Here is a 17668-nt window from a genome sequence, read left to right as displayed (position 1 = left end):
ATGCATCATGGGAAATGTAGTGCATAAAACGGCCGAAGATCAGTTTTCGGAGCTTCATTGTTTTGTTCACTTGTTCCACGGTCTGACATCGGATTCTGTGGAAAGCTACAGCGCTAAAGACGAGCTTTAGCTGGTATTTCTGTTAGAACTGAGCGACTTTACAAGCTAAATCGGGACAAGGAAGTGAAGACTTTAAGCACTTCTGATTGGTCAGACCGATGACATGTGATTAACCCCCCCAACACGGGACTTTTCCAAAATACAGCCGAAGGTGCAGCTGAATCGCTGTACGTCATTCTTATCAAAATGTCTTTAATAAAATAAAATAAACGCAAAGAAAAGGTATTTTACGATCTTTCATATTCCTAACTCCTCAGTGTTTTATCAGGGCCTGTTTGGATGAACACAGAGCTAAAATCCTGGAGATGGGAAATGTTTTTAGATCAGTTAATGAGGGCAATTTCCCACGGCACACTTGGCCATCTCCCACGGCACACTAGTGTGCCGCGGCACACTGGTTGAAAAACACTGATCTAGACCCACTAGACAGTGCTCTGAACCTTTATTCTTCAATGATTTGTGATCTTCACTGGTGTCCATGGATTACATGAAATCTTTCCACCTTTATCCACCTTTGTCATGGTAGGGAGAACACGTCAATGTAAGGGTGGGGTCATTTAAGATAGCACAAGGGTTAATTGCCTTTGGTGGGGGTTGTTCTAAAGTTCAGTTAAGGCTTCTTCGTCTTCATATAGAAGTTGGGTTGGCGAGGACGGTGCCAAGTCCAGACCGGGTTTATTTATTTGGCATATACAATTTAGAATTTGTAGAAAAAGCATTAAAAAACATTTGAAGGACCACACACTAGGGCTACGTTCACACTGCAGGCTGAAACGACCCAATTCCGAATTTTTTCCCCCTAAGCGGCCCAATTCCGATCTTTTCATGACAGTCTGAATGACACAGTTCCGATCTTTTCAATTGCGACCCAGGCCCCGTGGGTTTGCCGTCCTGATTCCGAATTGTAGCCGTTCTTTTCAATTGCGACCGCCGTCTGACCGGCCAGGCGACTTGACTCCGAATCGTACGTCATCGACACGCAACAAACGTCATCATTTTGCGTTGAAGTAGGCGGGAACGACAACGTAAACATCAACCATGGTGGACGATGCTGCTGAGATCAGTCAGTGGAAGGGAAGCGAGATCCCCGATTGGATTAATAGTTGGGGTAATCGCTCTATTCAGGCCAAACTCCAGGGCTGGGCGGTTTTTGAAAAAAATTCCAGCTAAATGGCAGAGCGTGGTGTTGAACCTTTCCCGCGATAACTTTTTTTTCTTTCTCCCCTTTCCGACGTGCTCAGAAGCGCAGGGGACCCGAGGCGATCCCCCTCCTCCTCCCTGTTCTGATCCTTAGATTCTCCAGAACAGGTTAATAAAGAGTCCATGGCTGTGTCCGAATTACCGCCCTAACCCCTATATAGTGCACTATATAGTGCGGTCGCCATTTTGTAGTGCTGTCCGAATCTACAGTTCAAAAATCATGTGCACTAGAAATTTCCCAGAATTCTCTACGAAAAACCAGTGTGGATCGATGCTCACTTGATCGGCGAATATTGCCCAGAATGCACTGCGTTCATACCAGAATGCATTGCGTGTGACCCACAATACACTGCGTTTCAATTATTCGAAGATGGCGGACGGTTGCGCAAGATAGAGGACTTAAAAATGTAAGTATATTTAAAAGTATCAAGTATCTGTTGTAAAATATATTTGTAAATACGTAAGATGATGTGTTTAATATGTTATATTCCTCAATCGACTATCTACATTGTTTTGAAGCTCATCAATTTCGGTAATGCTAAAGCTAACGCTAGCGCGAATTAGCGCCGAATGCTAAAAACAAACGCTGTTGATATTACATAAAGAAATGAGTGAGTTCTAACCGTAGTAATAAGTTATTAACACATTTTTTAAATGTGTTTATATATGTAGGGACTGACGAGGATAAGGAAAATCTGATCCATCTGTGGATGGAGAAAGATAGCCTGTTTGTTATCAGGCAAGCTCGTGCCGGATGGGAGTGAGAGACACTTGATGATCAGATTTGTATTTATTTATCATTAAACTGTAATCGTTGTCATGTTGGAGTAAAGGTTGTTGTTGAAAGAGGAGAGGAGGAAAGAGCACGAAGGGACAAAGAGTGACAGGAGAGTCTGTTAAGGTTACCTGAGTTTAAAATATTGTTCACAAAATGTAACGTCGTCGTTGTTTTTGCAATTTGTTTAATAAATGCAGGAACAAAAATGAATTATTTACATGTATTATTTAAATCTGAGCCATTTTTAACAATCTCAAAAGAATTTTCATATAAATATCAAATGTACATATTTACATTTTCGTTTTATATGTTAACATTTATTTTTATACATCTTAACAATAATCCTGGTCTTCTAGAGTCATGTGTGTCACAGTTGGAGCTAAAAGGAAAGCAGAGATTCGTCCTCGCAGACGGACGCCACTTTACCCGTCCTACTGGTTCCTGCTGTGGTTCAACATCTGTGGCTCCCAGCAGTCCCCTTTGCTGATGCACAGATTGTGCAGAACTGAACTGCAGGCAATGATTTTCATTGCAAAGGTTGGTTTTACTTCCAGTGCCCTCAGAAATATTGCTCTCCTCCTCATCTGCCAAATGCTCTCTCCACCACAGAGCGTGCCTTGGCGTGGTGCTGGTTGTAACGGGCCTGAACCGCATTCCTCATGGGTTCCCTGTAGGGTGTCAGCAGCGTGATGGGATGAGCAATGCAGGGATACCCACCATCACCCAAAAGGATCCTTCAGGTGGGTAATGTTTTATTTACATAAATTGGGCTTTTACGTAGAACCTGTGAACTGTGGACTGATCCTTGATTCCCAACAAAAATATCTATAAATTTGGCATTAGAGTCACATACAGCCTGCAGTTGAATGGAATAAAAAGTTTCCTGTTAAAATAACAAGCTGCATTTTCTTTTAGGGCCTTTATTCTTATGTGGCAGCCATCAATGCTCCCGACGACCTTTTGGAAGGTGCAAGAACAAGCGAGCTGCTAAAAAACCAGAGGTGACTAATGGCAGTTCATTCCCACTGGATGCTGGGTGACCCTGCTCATCAGCCGGAGGATGCGGTCTGCCGCTCACAGTGGACCGTGGCATGTCAAAGGCCCTGGTTACCACGCCGTAAGATGCGCCACACGCCAGCCAGAAAAGAAACACCAGGACCTCAGTCTCCTGTGTGCCCCCCCCCAGAGTGTGAGGAACCCGAAGCTGCTCCACCAGATGCTCAATGGTCCTGCGGGTCAACCGATTTGCAGGTCTGCCGGTCTGGTCTTGTGTGGGACTGACCGTCAGCGTGAAGGGCCACGACAGACACCTTTATGTTGGCAAAGCAGTAGAGACGTGGAAGACCCTGTAAAATAGAAAAATAATTATTTCATTGAGAAAAATTTAATCTGATATTTTTTTAATGTTTCATTTTATTCTGATGTCTTAAATTTTAGTTTATGACGTATTTATAAATGCTGGAAAATCTTGTGGGTTTTTTTTTGGCTGGGTTTTTGGATTTTTATATAAATATTTAAAAATTAAAGTATTTTTGTTTAAAACAAGTGATATGGTTTGACTCTGAATAAAAAATACTAAACTTTGATCTCACAAGTGTTTCATGTAGTTAGACTATACAACTCATAGTCCAGTGTTGAAAAAGAATGTTAAAAACTCTTACCCAGCTGACTGTGTAACCTTGAGCACAATTAGTAACAAATGCTTAAATTGAACTAATAAAAAAACTTTAAGTTTAACTCACAGGTTGTTCATGTCTGGTCAGGGGCATCCAGAGGAAATCTTCTGAGATGTCTGTTCCTCCTCCTTGCTGTGTGATGGTGCATATCTGCTCGTTTTTGGTTTGATCTCACGAAAAACGGTTGAATTATTGCCAGGAACACGGACAGATTCATATATAAAGCTATTTTCAGTAAGGTAGAAGATAAAACTACAGAAAAAAAATGCTTCCTCGCAAGAGCCCGTAAATCGTTCAGCGGCACAAAAATAAATATTGCCATGGACTAATGACATGAGGGTTTATTTATCAGCAAATACATAAAATCTACACCAATGTGTTTGTAATCTTATTATTTATAAATCAGCCACGTTTTCCATGATCAGAAAACAGCAGATTCATAAATAGTCTTCATAAAATGTTCATATTTATTATATTTTTACTTTGACAAATGGTGTCATTCTCGGCGTCAAATAGAAGTAGTACCCCTCCAGACCAGGTGGTGGCGGTAATGCGCCACTTTGTTTTCGTGCAAAGCGCCATTCGAAAACACCCGAAAGAGAAAACTAGTGAGCACGGGTGTCCGAATTGCTTTGAAAATTCAGAGAACTATATAGAGAACTATATAGTGCCGCACTATATAGGGTTTCAGTAGTTAGGGGTTAGGGCGGTAATTCGGACACAGCCATAGCATTTATTCTGGGGGAAACCTTCTTTTATTACCGTCATCCGTAACACACAACATGAATGCGCGCACACACTGCCCCCCCCCCCCCCCCCCCATTCTCTATCGCGGCACGCGCTTGCACACACAAACACGCGGGCGCGCGGGCCCAACACATACACATTCCTCTTCCACAACAGTGGGTACAGACGATCCCGACTCCATTGCCTTCTTAAAATGAGAAGATTGTAATTGTGCTGCTCCTTCGTGAAAATAAATTTAATATTACAAAAAGAGTTCCGCTTTTGACAACACTGTTGTTGACATCCATGTTAACGTTTGCTCGTCAAACAACAAGTGACGTCGTTCACCGTTGAGTATTCTTCTGGCTTCTGCGCATGCGGGTCTCGTTTGGGTCGTGTCACGGTCACACTGGAGATCACAAAAGTTCGGATTTACTTGGAAATGTGAACGGTTTAGCAAACAAATCCGATTTTTTTCAAAAAATCCGAATTGAGCATTAAGCCCTGCAGTGTGAACGTAGCCTAGGAGGCTTAAATTAGCATTAAAATAAAATAAGTCATTTTTGTTGATCCAAAATTTAAAAAAAGCAGGAATTTTAAAAAGTTGTTCTTTTCCTTGCAGCTTTCCCCTTCAGGGGTCGCCACAGCGAATCAGCTTCATATGTCCGGTTCGCATATTTGGTTTGGCAAAGATGTTACATGGGATGGCCTTCCTGACACATCCCTCTGTATTTGTCCGGCCTTGAGACTGAAGAGATCTTTAGTGACGTGGTTTTATTTACAGGCATGCAGACTGAACAAGGTTCAGGACTCAATCTGGACCAAATTAAGCAGACTGTCTGTACCAACGGGCTTTTCCAGTCTGAATACAACTAATTCAGGATAAAAAAAATGTTCATATCCCATGAGTAGATACCAACATCCTTGTGTTCATTAGTTGGATTAAAAGCCTGCAGTCATTCTTTGACGTTTTCAGTTTATGAACCAGTTGCTCCTAAAAAATACCCCCCCCCCCCCTTTGTTTTTTTGAAGTCCTGTACCACAGGTCAGTTGTATTTTTACATTTCTTTACAGGGTTAGGAGATGTGATCTGTATTTGTTTAACCCTTGTGCTATCCTAGTCACTTTACCATTGGGAGTTGGGTCATCTAGACCCACTAGACAGTGCTCTGAACCTTTTCTCTTCAATGATTTGTGATCTTCACTGGTGTCCATGGATTACATGAAATCTTTCCACCTTTGTTATGGTAGGAATAACACGTAAACCACCTTGACCCCGTAGGATAGCACACGGGTTAAAACCATTTGCCAAAAATTGCTATCTAAAAACATCCACTAAATTTTTTTTAATACATTAAACTATTTTTTAAACAGATTTACCGGTAAGTATTGAAGTATTTTCTTCTAGAGCCAGTCTTGAAACACGATACTCATCTTCCCTTCTTGACTGATTTCAAAAAACAAAATTTTCCCTTTAATTATTTAATTTGCAAATCAACAGCCACTGGAAACTCTTCTCCACTCAAAGAAAACCAGAATCAGAGCAAACAAAACAAAAAAGCAGAGGCACAGAGGATTCTGGGACATTGGATTTTATTGAAGTATCAAACAGCTGTACATCTATTTGCCTTTCTTGGCCTTGATCTTCCTCAGGTAGAACTCCAGTTCCTTGCCTTCCAGGACGTAGCCGTCTGCCCTGCCACACTGGCCAGGCCTAGAAGCAATGCAAGCTGTGGAGCAAAAACAAAGGTGTTCAGGTGTTACAGGCATCAATATAAATGCCAATACTGCTGTTGATTATGACTTTTAATGATGTTTAATCTGAACTTTGTTAGCTTTATGGTTTGAAACAAAAACGTATTTAAATTAACAGTATTTGCTTGTTTAAATTCTGAATGATAACGTAACCTCTTAACAGCGGAGCTTTGGCTTCTGTCTTGACATTCTTTCGATTGCTGAAACTTTGAACATTTATGCAGTTAATGTTATTCCCATGGATTCAGAATCAGCTGATTAATCGGAAAATGGTTGATGTACAAACCAGTAGCAAGATGCTTGCTGTAAGAAACGCCTGCACCGTTAAGGAAAACGCTACTTAAAAGTTTTTGTCTCGTCCCTTTATGGTTTATGTTTTCAGCACCAGGACAAAATAAAAACAAAAAAATACTGTACAATCCAAAGCTGAGGACAGCCACCAATGAACTCTTCCCATGAACTCATGATCCATGGAAATGTCTAATTATCCTAAATTTGATACGTCCAAGTATAAATCTATGGATCGGATCGTTTTGTGCATTATTCTTGCTTGGATTGTTTGAAATAAACCATTTCAAATTAAATGGGGTTGTCTTTGATAAACTTCCAAACACATCGTTCTTATTTTGGAGTCGATGACAATAGCAGAGACAGAACTTACCGAGCAGCTTTCCCTGCAAGAACTGCTCCTCAAGCAGAGGGCTGATCTTGGCCACTTTTTTACGCTCATCGTATTTCTTCTGGGTCTTCTTTGACCTTTTCTTGTTCAGAACCTCCTCCTCGTCAGGAGTCTATTAAAAGAAAACGCAGAATAAGAAAAATTTACACATGATGTATAATATAGTGTGCAAAGTTTCAATAAGACCCTATAACATATGGTTGCTTGGTGACAAGTCTTTCTCAGAGTGTTAAAATTCATCTCTTATATTCAGTAGCAGAACTGGACAAAGTTATCTTCACAGAAAGACATCACCAGATTTACTACTTTTTTAATAAAAAAAGTTCACTGAAAAAACACAGAAGAAAAAAAGAAATAAATAAAAAAGAGCCTCATACCAGTTTGGCTCCTTTCTTGCGTCCCAGAGGAGTGGCATAGTGAGCTTCATACCACTGCCTGAAGGGAAGGCTGTCCACCAGGACCACACAGTTCTTCACCAGGGTCTTGGTTCTGACCAGCTCGTTGTTGGAGGCGTTGTAGACCACATCAATGATTCTGGTCTTGCGTGTACAGCCTACATAACCAACAAGTTTCTTTAACACAATCAAAGGCATTATCTAGATTCCAGCAGTTAAGTTAAATTTATAGCATTATTAACAGAGTCTTTCTCAGAACTTGAATATCACCACTTCCATTCAGTAGCAGAACTGGTCAAAGTTATCATCACTGAAAGATGGTTGCAGGTTCAGCAAAAATACGTCCAATAAAACTGACTTACACTCCGAGCCCCATGAGAAGTTTCCGCTGTCCAACCTCAGAGCGCGGTATTTCTTGTTGCCACCTCGCACCCTCACTGTGTGGATACGGCGAGGCCCAATCTATGAGGACATATTAGACCATTAGTAAAAGAATGTTGCTGCAGCAACACATACATTAAAGGACCATGAGTTATGTCCATGTGCGTGTCAGTGTAACTATGACAAGCCCTACCATTGGTAAGCCCAAAGCTTTAGGCCAAAACAGCCCAAAAAAGGCCTACCTAAGGTCCAGTTTTCATCATCCACGCTAACCTGACGTGACCAAAGCACAATAACACTCACTTTTGTGTTTGCAGGAGGGCGTCCGAGCTCATACTTCCTCTTCTTGTGATAGGGCTTGCGTTTACCACCGGTCTTGCGGCGTTTATGCCAGTTGTCCCTTGAGATACCTGCATGCCGGTCAAGAACAGAAAGACATTGGTTACATTTTCAATATTTAAGTCAAACACACACAAAAAAATGACACTTTTGCTTGAGTGATCAGTTCTCCAAGGTAAGTTGTCCGCATGTGTTTCTTGGATTCCGCATAAAAAGCATCATCACGTCACTCAAGCAACAGACCCGCAGATAAATATTTTATACAACTAGAAATAGTAAAAACGGAGTCCCATTATTAGCCAAACATTACATTAAATAGTGCTATGCTATTTCAGTAGCATCACTACCACGTCTAGTCGCTGAAGTAAATGCACAATGTGCCAGAACTACATCATTTCTAAATTAAATTCTCTATACCACAGTAAAACACGTGCGTTATATGAACTTATTTACTTAAGCTCAATGCTACGAGACCACTGGCATGCCATGATGAAAACGAGCTAACGTCAACATCGTTTAGCTAAATGACTCACGTAGCCTCGCACATTTACAGTCCCCAACGAAACAAGTTACTTTAGGTTTAATTGGATAAATTAAATCTCGCAATATTAATAAAACATTTAACCAAACTGCTGCCAAATAACAGCTTTTCTCTAAATTGAAAGCTAACGACATGGCTAGTGAGAGCAGCCATCTTGAAGCATTTTCCATCCTCTGCAGAAAATTACTCAAATAATCTCAATCACACGATTTGTAATCAGAAAGACTGAGCTAGACATTTAGAAGAAGTTTTTAACATGAATATGGCAAACCATGATGAGTATATTCCTTCGTTAAAACATCAGATGTTGAGAGATTCTGCCTCCAATGCAACCAAAACACGTACCCATTCTCAGGCGCCGGCTAGAAAGAGGGAGCGAAAAGGCTCATGGGAAAGTTTGAAGACACGAGTTCTCGCGAGAATACAAAAACCGACCGAAGCTCCGACAGGTACAATGTACTTTTTTATGCCAATGTTTATTTAAATATTAATATTTCACGAGTATTAGGATCTACATGATTACTTTAAGAAATAGTTCTGCAAGTTTTACGACAAAAAATCTTTCTAATGAACTCTAAATGATAACAAATGTCGATAAACATCGTGTTAGGTTAAGGCTAACTGGATCTAATGACATGTCTCAACATTATAAGACACAAGATTATTTTCTGTTTTATTTTAAATTGTATTTTTTTTAAATCTTTTTATAATAAATCTCCTCCGGAAATTATAAAAGAGCATCACAAATATGTTTTATTACAATCTCTTCTTTGCATTTCATTCATTCCTGGCTTTAGTCCTAATTGTAAAAAATCAATGTTATAAAGTAAATCAAGAAGTATCACGGATTTTCTTTTAAATTTGGTCCTTAAAAAAGGAAATGTTGCATTTTCAGTTAGAAATGAGAACATAAAAAAGGTTTACACTTTTTGGTTTGGTCTATTTTTTTTTATACTTCAATAAGACTTATTGTTATTTCTTTTCAAAGTAATAATTGGAGATCATTTTTTTCAATGAATCAAAACTTTAAACCAGTCACTTAATGTTTCGACATAACTTTATTATTTACAGTTTTTTTTTTATTGACATATGGGTCGATAAACTGTAAATTGAAGGGAGTAGCTGTGATTTGAAGAAAGCAGCATTGATGGAGACAGCAGAGAGATCACTCTTCCCATGGACTCATGTCCGTGTCGATGGCAACGCAGTTGTACGCAGCATATCGCAGTTTCTCCTCACAGACCTTTGCGCTGCAGCAACAGGTAAGAATAGAGTACAAAGGAAATGACGTTAATAAGGAAATGTAACATCTGACATTAAAAAAAGTGCCAATAGTAAAAACATGGAAACCACAGAACTCGTCAAACCTCGGGTAGTTGGGCAGATAAAGAGTGCTTGAACATGTGGAGGACTGTGGAAGTGCATCCGTGGTTTCAGAGCTGAAACAGAACAGGGGTGGATAGAAACATCATTGCTCTTTTATTTGCTTGCTAACCATTAACTAATAACTGGACGTGTTCTCACCCTTGTTTTTCAGGAAAGACATATATGGGCGCAGGAAGACGACTTCGCCCAGTGACAAACCTCAGAAATCTGCTTCTGTCCTCTGAAAACAGAATTCAAAGGTTTCAGTTTCTTCAGACGGGCTGAAGAAATGCAAAAACAAAAAGATGGAGTTCTGGAAAAAGCAGAACAAACGACTGACCATTGGTGAAGTTTCTCAGGGCTTCCCATAAATACTGCACTCGAACATCGTTGTGTTCCAGATCTTCAAAGCGTGCTTGGCAGAAGAATAAAGTGATCAGAGGGACAATCTTCCCTGCTTTTACATGAAAACTGAATTGTTCTAAAGCTGAAGGGCTTTGCGCTAAATCTGAAACAAATGTCTATTTTTTTGTATGAAAAGCATACTGGTTTATGGTCCCCCAACAAACAAAGCTACAAATATCTAATATCTTTACTGCTTAGTTTATATTTGATGTCAATATTTCCAAGCTGGGCACTCACTGAGTCGTTTCAGAGCTTCCACACTGATCTCAGGGTCTCCACAGACTTTTTTCTCCACTTCCTGCCAGGTGAGCAGGTCCAACACAGCTTGAGGAACCACCTTCAGCAGCCCTGCCTGCATGGCTGCAATCTGCAACACGCATGCAGGTAGAGTTCCATCAGAACACTTTGGACAGAAAAGAATAAAAGCAAAGCCGTGACAGGTTCAGGAAGGCGTGTCCGACCTGCTGCTTACTCTCCTCCAGTCGAGCTTTCTGCACCAAGTGGACAAACTCACTGCGGTCCTCGTAGCGCACCGCCACGCTGCTGCCGCCTGGGATAAGCTCCACCATCTGACCGTCTGTCAGCAGCGTGTTGTAGACCAGCTCTTCTCCGAACCTAAACTCAAAGGTCTCCTTGTCCATGTTCTCCATGGCCTCCAGCAAGTTTACCTGCAACACATTTGATTCATGTTTAGAGTGGAGTTAACAGAACCCCAACTCCTGAAACCACATCAATGAAATGAGCTACATCAATCAATCTTTATTTTATTTATAAAGCACTTTTCATATAAAAGAATAACACAAAGTGCTTTACATTAAAATAAAACAAAATAGAGATTAAAATAAACAAGCACAAAATAAAAATAGGTCCCCCCTCCCCGTACCTACACAACCCCCACTTCTTACACCTCTCCCACCCCCTAATTGATGGGGAAAGACAGTGAGAATTGAGAAATAAGACATAGCCTGAGCACGAAAACGCTGATAACTGGAACCTCCCTCTCTGTGAACAGCTGAATGATCAGCCAAATGCAGCATCACAGGCGGGGACCCCTCCACCACAGCTAAGTGGTGATGCAGGTCCCCATCCAGAGCCGCAGTGGCTGAACAGCATCCGACCCAGAGGGAGAGGTTCCAGCTGAGGAAGCACCGGAACACATGCAAGAGTAACTGCAATAGACAGTTTTAACACGATAGAAACACAGAACAGGATGTGACAGAAAAAGGTGAAATGTGACAATAAAACATCTAAACTTAAGGTTTAAGGTGTTTGTTGGTTTCATATCATGATTGTAGAGCAGCAGGGAACTGAATGTCCTCACCAGCACAGAGTCAACTGAAGGGAAGTCTTTGCTCCAGCTGATGGCCTCACCAGTCAGCTGCTTCCACACCAAGCCGGGCAGAGCCAGGACCTGCAGAGGCAAAACAACGCTGAACATCTACTCGTCCTCCAGACTGAATACAGTGGTGTTTGTCTCATTTGAGTATTATCAATAAACAAACACCAAACCTCAGTGGTTCTGTATTAAAGGCGATCTAAATCTGGGCCACCTTCACATCAACAGCTGCAAGCATTTGGAATAGGAGTCAATTCACGTTTTACTGAGCTGTGGAGGAATTTCCATTCATCTTTGTATCTCTGTATCTTTGGACTTGTGTGATTTGGAGCCATGCTTGCTGTAGAACCTAAGAGGTTTTTAGCTTCTGAGTGGAATTCTGTAGTGACCAGGATGTTCTTGATGGAAATGAGCTTCACTCACCAAGAAGTCTTTCCCCCTGAGTGCAGCCCCCATCAGCTGACCGATCCACTCGTATTTCTGGAAGTCTTTGCAGGATGGATTGGGAACATAGTAATCTCTGGCCTCCAAGGAGCCCTGACAACAATAAGAAAAAGGTAAGGAAGCTGAACTCCAATATTTTTCTAACAGAAAGCAGGCAGAGATGAGGAGTAGCGACCTGGTTAGACGTCCGGAGGAAAAATGGCAGAGGTATGGGACACTCGGCTGAGCTGGGGCAAAGCTCCTCCGACATATCTGCCAGGCTGTCCCGAAACCCTCCACCTTGGTCGATGATTCCCTCTGCGATGAACTTGCATTCCCACCACTGGTCATATCGAGCTGGCCATCTGATGAGGAGATTCAAAAGTACAATCCAACACTCAAATTCGGATCAGAGGAATGACGGAGAGAAGGTGCACCTGTAATCCAGAGTCTTCTCTAGTTTGTCAGATGGCTTCAAACCCTCGTAAACCTGCAAAGAGGAATAAGACAGACAAGCTTAATACGTCTAACCTGAAAATAGACTTTGTGCACTGTGGGGGTTCTTGGTGTCGGCACCTGACTGAACACAGCATTCTTGCAGCTTGGGTCCAGAGACGGGTTGTCCCGGTGCTCCATGGCCAGACGTCTATTTATGTAAAGTCGTGGCATGAAGTTTGGCTTACTCGTCTCTGAGTCCTTCAGACACTGAGTGATGAGGGCTGACCGGCGCTTGGACAACAGTAAGAACCGCTTTATACTCTGAGAGAGACCAAAAACACCACAGTTTCATGATGAATGTCTATCCAAATTAACATAGAAGAGAAGGGTTTTAAGATAATACTTGTGCCGATCAACCAAAATCCAAACTTAAAATAAGAAATGTCTGCTGTGTGCATCATTTAGCCTTGCATTCTTTTCATGTGAAACATAAAACTTTAGCCCAACAGTATGGATTCAGAGCAGCTTTTCACTCCATAACTTTATGCAGCCTCTCAAATACACTCTCCCAAAACCCAACCATAACTTCTGCCTTCATATTTCAGAAACAAAACTCCAGTACTTTTATTACCAGCCATCTAGAAAACAGACATTCAGGCTTACTTACTTTGATCTGGTTGAAGGTACCCAGACTATAATCCCAGGCTGGCACCAAGTGTGGCAGCACGCCGTCCAGGAGGCAAATGAACCTAAAGAGACAGAAAAATGTGAGACCGCTAACAACCAGGGACTGCTGCGTACCCCCACCGTCCTCTCTGTAAGATCTATTGACTGTATAAGAAAACTGGACCGAGTGACCCCTCCCGCTGGTGTTTCAAACAGGAAGTACCCGCTGGTTCCAAGAAGTCGAAACCCCACAGACTGCTATAGAGTCTATGGGTTCTGTTGGTCAGGAAAACCATTCCTGTTCTGATACCTTTTTCAAACATGTTCTTGATAATCCTCGTTTTTTTTTTCCTATATTGCAAGTTAATGAAGTTATAAACTGACCAATCAGATGCCTCAATATACGCGGGTGGTGCTTGTTGGCCCCCACGTCCAATGTTTGGAACGAGCCCGCTTTATATTGAAGGGGTGTGGTTTTCTAACAATTCCACCCCTGGTTGGCGAGAGTGGTTGCCATACAAACGTTGACTCACACCAACTTGGATCCATCGCTGCTTGCTCATATCTTCTGGCTCCAACATGGCGACTTAAAGATTGCAAGAAAATGGTGACTGAATTGACTTCATTTGGTTGGAGATGAAAGTGAACCAGTTTCTATGGATGACGTCACACTAATTGATCCAGTTCTCTTGTACAGCCCATAGTTAAGATCACACGATCGCCTGCCCACCTTTGGATGACCAATGCCCTGCGGTACAGCACATCGGGCGGCGTTCCCTGGAGACGCGGATAGCGCACCAGGTTAGAGGACTGAAAAACATCAGCATTCAGACCCAAGTCCCTCTCACAGGAAGACTTGATCTTCAAACCTCGGATCCGGACGTCTATCCCCTCGTCTGTAAATCCCAAAACAGGACAAAAGGTTTAGGCTTTACCAGAGTTTTAGCTTCAGCCACTGAAGAAAAAGAGACGTAACACCAAGAAGAAGCGCCTTACCGCGACATTCCTCGATTCGAACCTCGATGACGGGCAGGTGGGAGGTCATATCCTCCAGCACACACACTTCCCCTATCAGATTGCTGAAGTAAACATGAAAAGCCAGGTTTGGATTTTTTTTTCTTCCAGAAAATGGAAAATGTCAGTCCTTCTGATATTTGTTTGAGTTAACTAGGTAAAAAGAAGGTTATTACGTAAGGGTTAATGGCCGACGAAGTGTGCATTATCAGAAATTAACGCACGCCGTGGAAGCCTGAACCATTCGACGCTGAGTGGAGGACGGTTATTTCCGCCAAGTGTATTTATTCTGATAATGCACACTGCGAAGGCCATTGACCTGCTTATACCATGGTCACTTACCAAAAAAAAAAATTCAGTCAGATTTTAGTACTTTATTCTTCTTATTTTTTCGGTTCAGGACTATTCGTTATGTGGTGCGGCGTGTTGTCACGGTTACGTCACAACGCTCCCCTTAGTCGGCTCAGACCGAGTGCAGCGGCAAAGGAAAGTGATATATTTGCTGGTCGTCATGATGGGTTGAATAAAGCAAGCCAAAGGACAACACAAGCCAGCTAACATAAACACCAAATGTGCTTCTATTTAAAGAAAAATTCTATTCTATTATACTTAACTGGTCTTCCAGACAACAATCAGAAAAGCCTTTTAGTACGTTAATGTGTCAATAAACACTTTGGCTCTGTTCTGAAGCACTAATGCTCAGACTCACTCATCGATGGTCACGTCACTCAGCTTCTTCAGGTTGTCTCCCTCCCCTCCATAAACTGTGACTCTCTTAGGCATGTAGTTGTCATCTGTGGAGTCCACTGTCAGGATCAGCTTACTAGAAAATTAAACAGGCTTGATCTCAATGATTAAATTCTTAATATAGGTAAAAGAGAACGGTCAAGAAAAAGACTAAATGAGATGACTTGGCTGATGAAACCAAACTAAAACAGTCTGTATTACAAATGTGAAAAGACAAGAAGTGAGACAGCACTAACGCTCTAAAAGCTCTTTGACAACATTATAAAATCTGTCTTCATGTTATTACAGGCCATAAGCTATATCAGATTCTCCTTTGTTATATAAAGATCAAATAACAGTGTCTTTTTTCTTTTTACAATAAATCCCCACAAAACGTGACTCTGAGGAGACAGCAGTGATCACTGTGCAGCTGCTCCTCTTCTTACTTCACGACCGTGCCTCTCTTCATATGCAGACGGATCCAGTGCTGTCCCTGCATCCCATCGCTCTCCCAGTAGGTTTCAGTGTCGCCGTCTGTCAGACAGTTTGCACCCACACTGGGATCTTCCTGTAAGGATAGGTCAGAGTACGTCAAAGTATTGTCAGAGTATTTCAGACTTTGTCAAAGTACTATGTTCAAGTCTGAGTATTTCAGTTATTCCACGGCATGCATTCCCGTTTCAACTGTATCAGTGACATAACCCACTAGTCAAAGTATTTTCAAAGTATATTTGAGTTGTCAAAGTAGTATGTGTGAGTATTGTCAGAGCAATTCTGTTTTTTTGTATTTCATGTCATTCAACCCAGTTGAAACTGGGTTGACAAAGTACAAAATGACAAAGTATTCAATGACAAAGTACTAGTCAGAGTATTTGAGTATTGTCAAAGTATATCAGAGTATTGAAGAACATGTCAGATTATTCTCAAAGTATGTCAGAGTTTAATGGGAGTATGCCAAAGTTTGTCAGAGTATATCAGATATCTAATAATTCATATATTTAATAATGTTTCATATTCCAATATCTGTTCCAGCTTCAACTGTATGGATGAGATAAAGCACTTTAGATCTTTAGATCTTCTAAAAGTAAATTGTGGAAAAACAGGAATCATGAGGGGAAAAACGAGTTAAATTGTGTTTTGGTGACGTAAATGTAATGTAAAAGCTGCTCACAAGGCAAGAAGACACATCTATGCTGGTCACACACTGCTTCACACTTCCAAGGTTTTCATCTTCTCTTCCAATGTATTCGTAGAAGTAATGCACCAAGTCCTCATCACTTTCATAAGTCCAGTTTGGAGGAACATACCTATAAATAAAAAGATGGTAAAAATCATTTTTGCGTCATGTGCATGTAGCTCCCAGAAGTGTGTGACACAGACAGCAGATTCACCTGAGCCTTTGGACCGCTGCAGCATCACAGTCTGCAATCTTTGGTTTGGATCCAATGTAGAGCGCGTTCCCTACATCCACCACCTGTTCCCACCTGTTGCAGGGCTTGTGGTCATAGCCAAAGAGCTGCTGTTGCCTGCTGAGCGACTCTGGTGACTCCACAGGGACCAGCCTGTCGCCCCCCTCTGTGTGTTTGCACACCAGAATCCAGCCTTCCTCCAGCTCCTGGCCGGGCCGGTGCTCGTCCAGCTGCTCCTGGGGACACAAGTTGATTCTGTGGTCATCAAAAACATCCGCAAACCTCTTAACACAATCTCATGGTCAGTGAACGATTAACAGGTGTTATGGAAGCTTTCAACATGTGGAACCACTGTAGGGAGGAGTAGAACCAGGCAAGTTCCAACAAACCTTGTTCATTTTCACCCAAAGGCCCTGGCTGTTGCAGTACTCCTCTCCGGTGGTCCGTATGCATGTCCCTTTCTTTGGTTCAATGCTGAACTTACATGATTTCTTATTATGGGGAGTCTGATGAGGACTCTCAAAGACAGACACCAGGGTCTTCCCAACCAAGGAACCTCCAGAGGTTGCCCCAGAGGAGGCGGAGAAGTTGGAGGAGGAATCCTTGCAGATTTTGTAGCACACCTCTCTGGGAACATAACACAAGGACTCTGGTACCGGCTCGCTCTTCCTAAAACTCTCGATACAGCTGTTCAGGAACCGGATCCTCCCCAGCAGCAGGTGAGGGCTGTCGCCCAGAGACATGACGACAACGGTGATGGTGGCAGGTAGCAGCGGAGGGGCATCAGATGACGTCACACCCCCGTCCTGTTTGGGTGTTTTACAGCGATGCTCCTGCAGTGCCGCGGAAAACAGCTCGTTAGAGAAAAGAAACCAACAAGGCCTCGCCGAGGAGCATCCAGTCAGCCTCAGACTCACAGACCGCCTGAACATTCAACCATCTACATCCAAGCAGACACGTTTTCATCACCAGATAAACCTTTTTCATTGAAAACAATGAAATACGTGTGTGTGTGCTCATATTAGCAACCTAGCTAGGTGTTGGGTAACTGACAGATGCTGTCCACCAAAACACCCGCATCATCTCAGCCACCGCCGCTTCACGGAGGGAAACGGCAGCGTTCACTAACGGGAGCGTACCTGCTGGAAGACGGCGAGTCTGTCAAACTCGTTGATGTGTTAATTGAACTTTCTGACAACGCGGAAGCGCCAGGTACACACTGATCGCGGTAAACTTCCGGTTCTTTCAAAATAAGAGCACGTCCGTCTGGGAGCACGTGCTCGCGTATGTTGCCGT

General features: G+C 42.2%; 2 protein-coding genes, 1 long non-coding RNA gene and 3 other non-coding genes across 8 annotated transcripts; 1 reads left to right on the top strand and 5 right to left on the bottom strand.

The window, feature by feature from the left end:
* The first annotated feature begins 2493 nt into the window (after positions 1–2493).
* LOC111949082 (uncharacterized) lies at positions 2494–3248 on the top strand. Its single transcript, XR_002875113.2, has 3 exons — positions 2494–2635; positions 2708–2838; positions 3014–3248. It is a non-coding gene; the product is annotated as an uncharacterized LOC111949082 (long non-coding RNA).
* A 2828-nt stretch (positions 3249–6076) lies between these two features.
* rps8a (ribosomal protein S8a) lies at positions 6077–9071 on the bottom strand. Its single transcript, XM_004078598.5, has 6 exons — positions 8936–9071; positions 8014–8120; positions 7692–7791; positions 7312–7487; positions 6917–7046; positions 6077–6230 (listed from the first exon to the last, which is right to left on the bottom strand). Exons 1-6 carry the CDS (start codon positions 8937–8939, stop codon positions 6121–6123), a joined length of 627 nt encoding a protein of 208 aa, XP_004078646.1. The 5' UTR covers positions 8940–9071; the 3' UTR covers positions 6077–6120.
* Positions 7152–7220, bottom strand: LOC111949146 (small nucleolar RNA SNORD38). The gene has a single exon (XR_002875216.1). It is a non-coding gene; the product is annotated as a small nucleolar RNA SNORD38 (small nucleolar RNA).
* Positions 7578–7645, bottom strand: LOC111949145 (small nucleolar RNA SNORD38). Its single transcript, XR_002875215.1, has one exon. It is a non-coding gene; the product is annotated as a small nucleolar RNA SNORD38 (small nucleolar RNA).
* On the bottom strand, positions 7873–7980 carry LOC111949147 (small nucleolar RNA SNORD46). The gene has a single exon (XR_002875217.1). It is a non-coding gene; the product is annotated as a small nucleolar RNA SNORD46 (small nucleolar RNA).
* A 558-nt stretch (positions 9072–9629) lies between the features above and the next one.
* hectd3 (HECT domain containing 3) lies at positions 9630–17663 on the bottom strand. Of its 3 annotated transcripts, none has more exons than XR_013650699.1 (20): positions 17512–17662; positions 16762–17205; positions 16355–16608; positions 16135–16270; positions 15410–15531; positions 14947–15060; positions 14220–14302; positions 13954–14119; positions 13225–13306; positions 12696–12878; positions 12557–12609; positions 12316–12484; positions 12120–12233; positions 11682–11771; positions 10875–11028; positions 10598–10727; positions 10296–10370; positions 10115–10196; positions 9958–10029; positions 9630–9840 (listed from the first exon to the last, which is right to left on the bottom strand). XR_013650699.1 is itself a non-coding variant. In XM_004078597.5 (20 exons), exons 2-20 carry the CDS (start codon positions 17113–17115, stop codon positions 9756–9758), a joined length of 2571 nt encoding a protein of 856 aa, XP_004078645.1. In that variant the 5' UTR covers positions 17116–17205; positions 17512–17663; the 3' UTR covers positions 9630–9755. The 3 variants fall into 3 exon arrangements, 2 of the variants coding, with proteins under 2 accessions (XP_004078645.1, XP_078791400.1); XM_004078597.5 differs by having other exon boundaries at positions 10822–11028; positions 17512–17663; XM_078935274.1 differs by lacking the exons at positions 9630–9840; positions 9958–10029; positions 10115–10196; positions 10296–10370; positions 10598–10727 and adding an exon at positions 10741–10763.
* Between the last annotated feature and the right edge of the window lie 5 nt (positions 17664–17668).

Source organism: Oryzias latipes, chromosome 17 (assembly GCF_053564925.1).
Source record: "Oryzias latipes strain Hd-rR chromosome 17, Olatipes_Hd-rR_3.1".
NCBI lineage: Eukaryota > Metazoa > Chordata > Actinopteri > Beloniformes > Adrianichthyidae > Oryzias > Oryzias latipes.
Note: the sequence above shows the minus strand (reverse complement) of the source record. Positions and strands in the feature narration are given on the sequence as shown.

Bases quoted from the DNA above. Each gene is read 5' to 3' on its own strand.
- rps8a (XM_004078598.5), bottom strand. The intron at 7,047-7,311 runs GTATGAGGCTCT...TTCTTTTAATAG, and splicing joins GCAAGAAAGGAGCCAAACTG to ACTCCTGACGAGGAGGAGGT. The intron at 6,231-6,916 runs GTAAGTTCTGTC...TTTGCTCCACAG, and splicing joins CTTGCAGGGAAAGCTGCTCG to CTTGCATTGCTTCTAGGCCT.
- hectd3 (XM_004078597.5), bottom strand. From the start codon at position 17,115: ATGTCTCTGGGCGACAGCCCTCACCTGCTGCTGGGGAGGATCCGGTTC. The intron at 12,879-13,224 runs GTAAGTAAGCCT...GGTCTCTCTCAG, and splicing joins GTACCTTCAACCAGATCAAA to AGTATAAAGCGGTTCTTACT. The intron at 11,029-11,681 runs GTGAGGACATTC...AATGTGTTGCAG, and splicing joins CTTCAGTTGACTCTGTGCTG to GTAAACTTGCTGGAGGCCAT.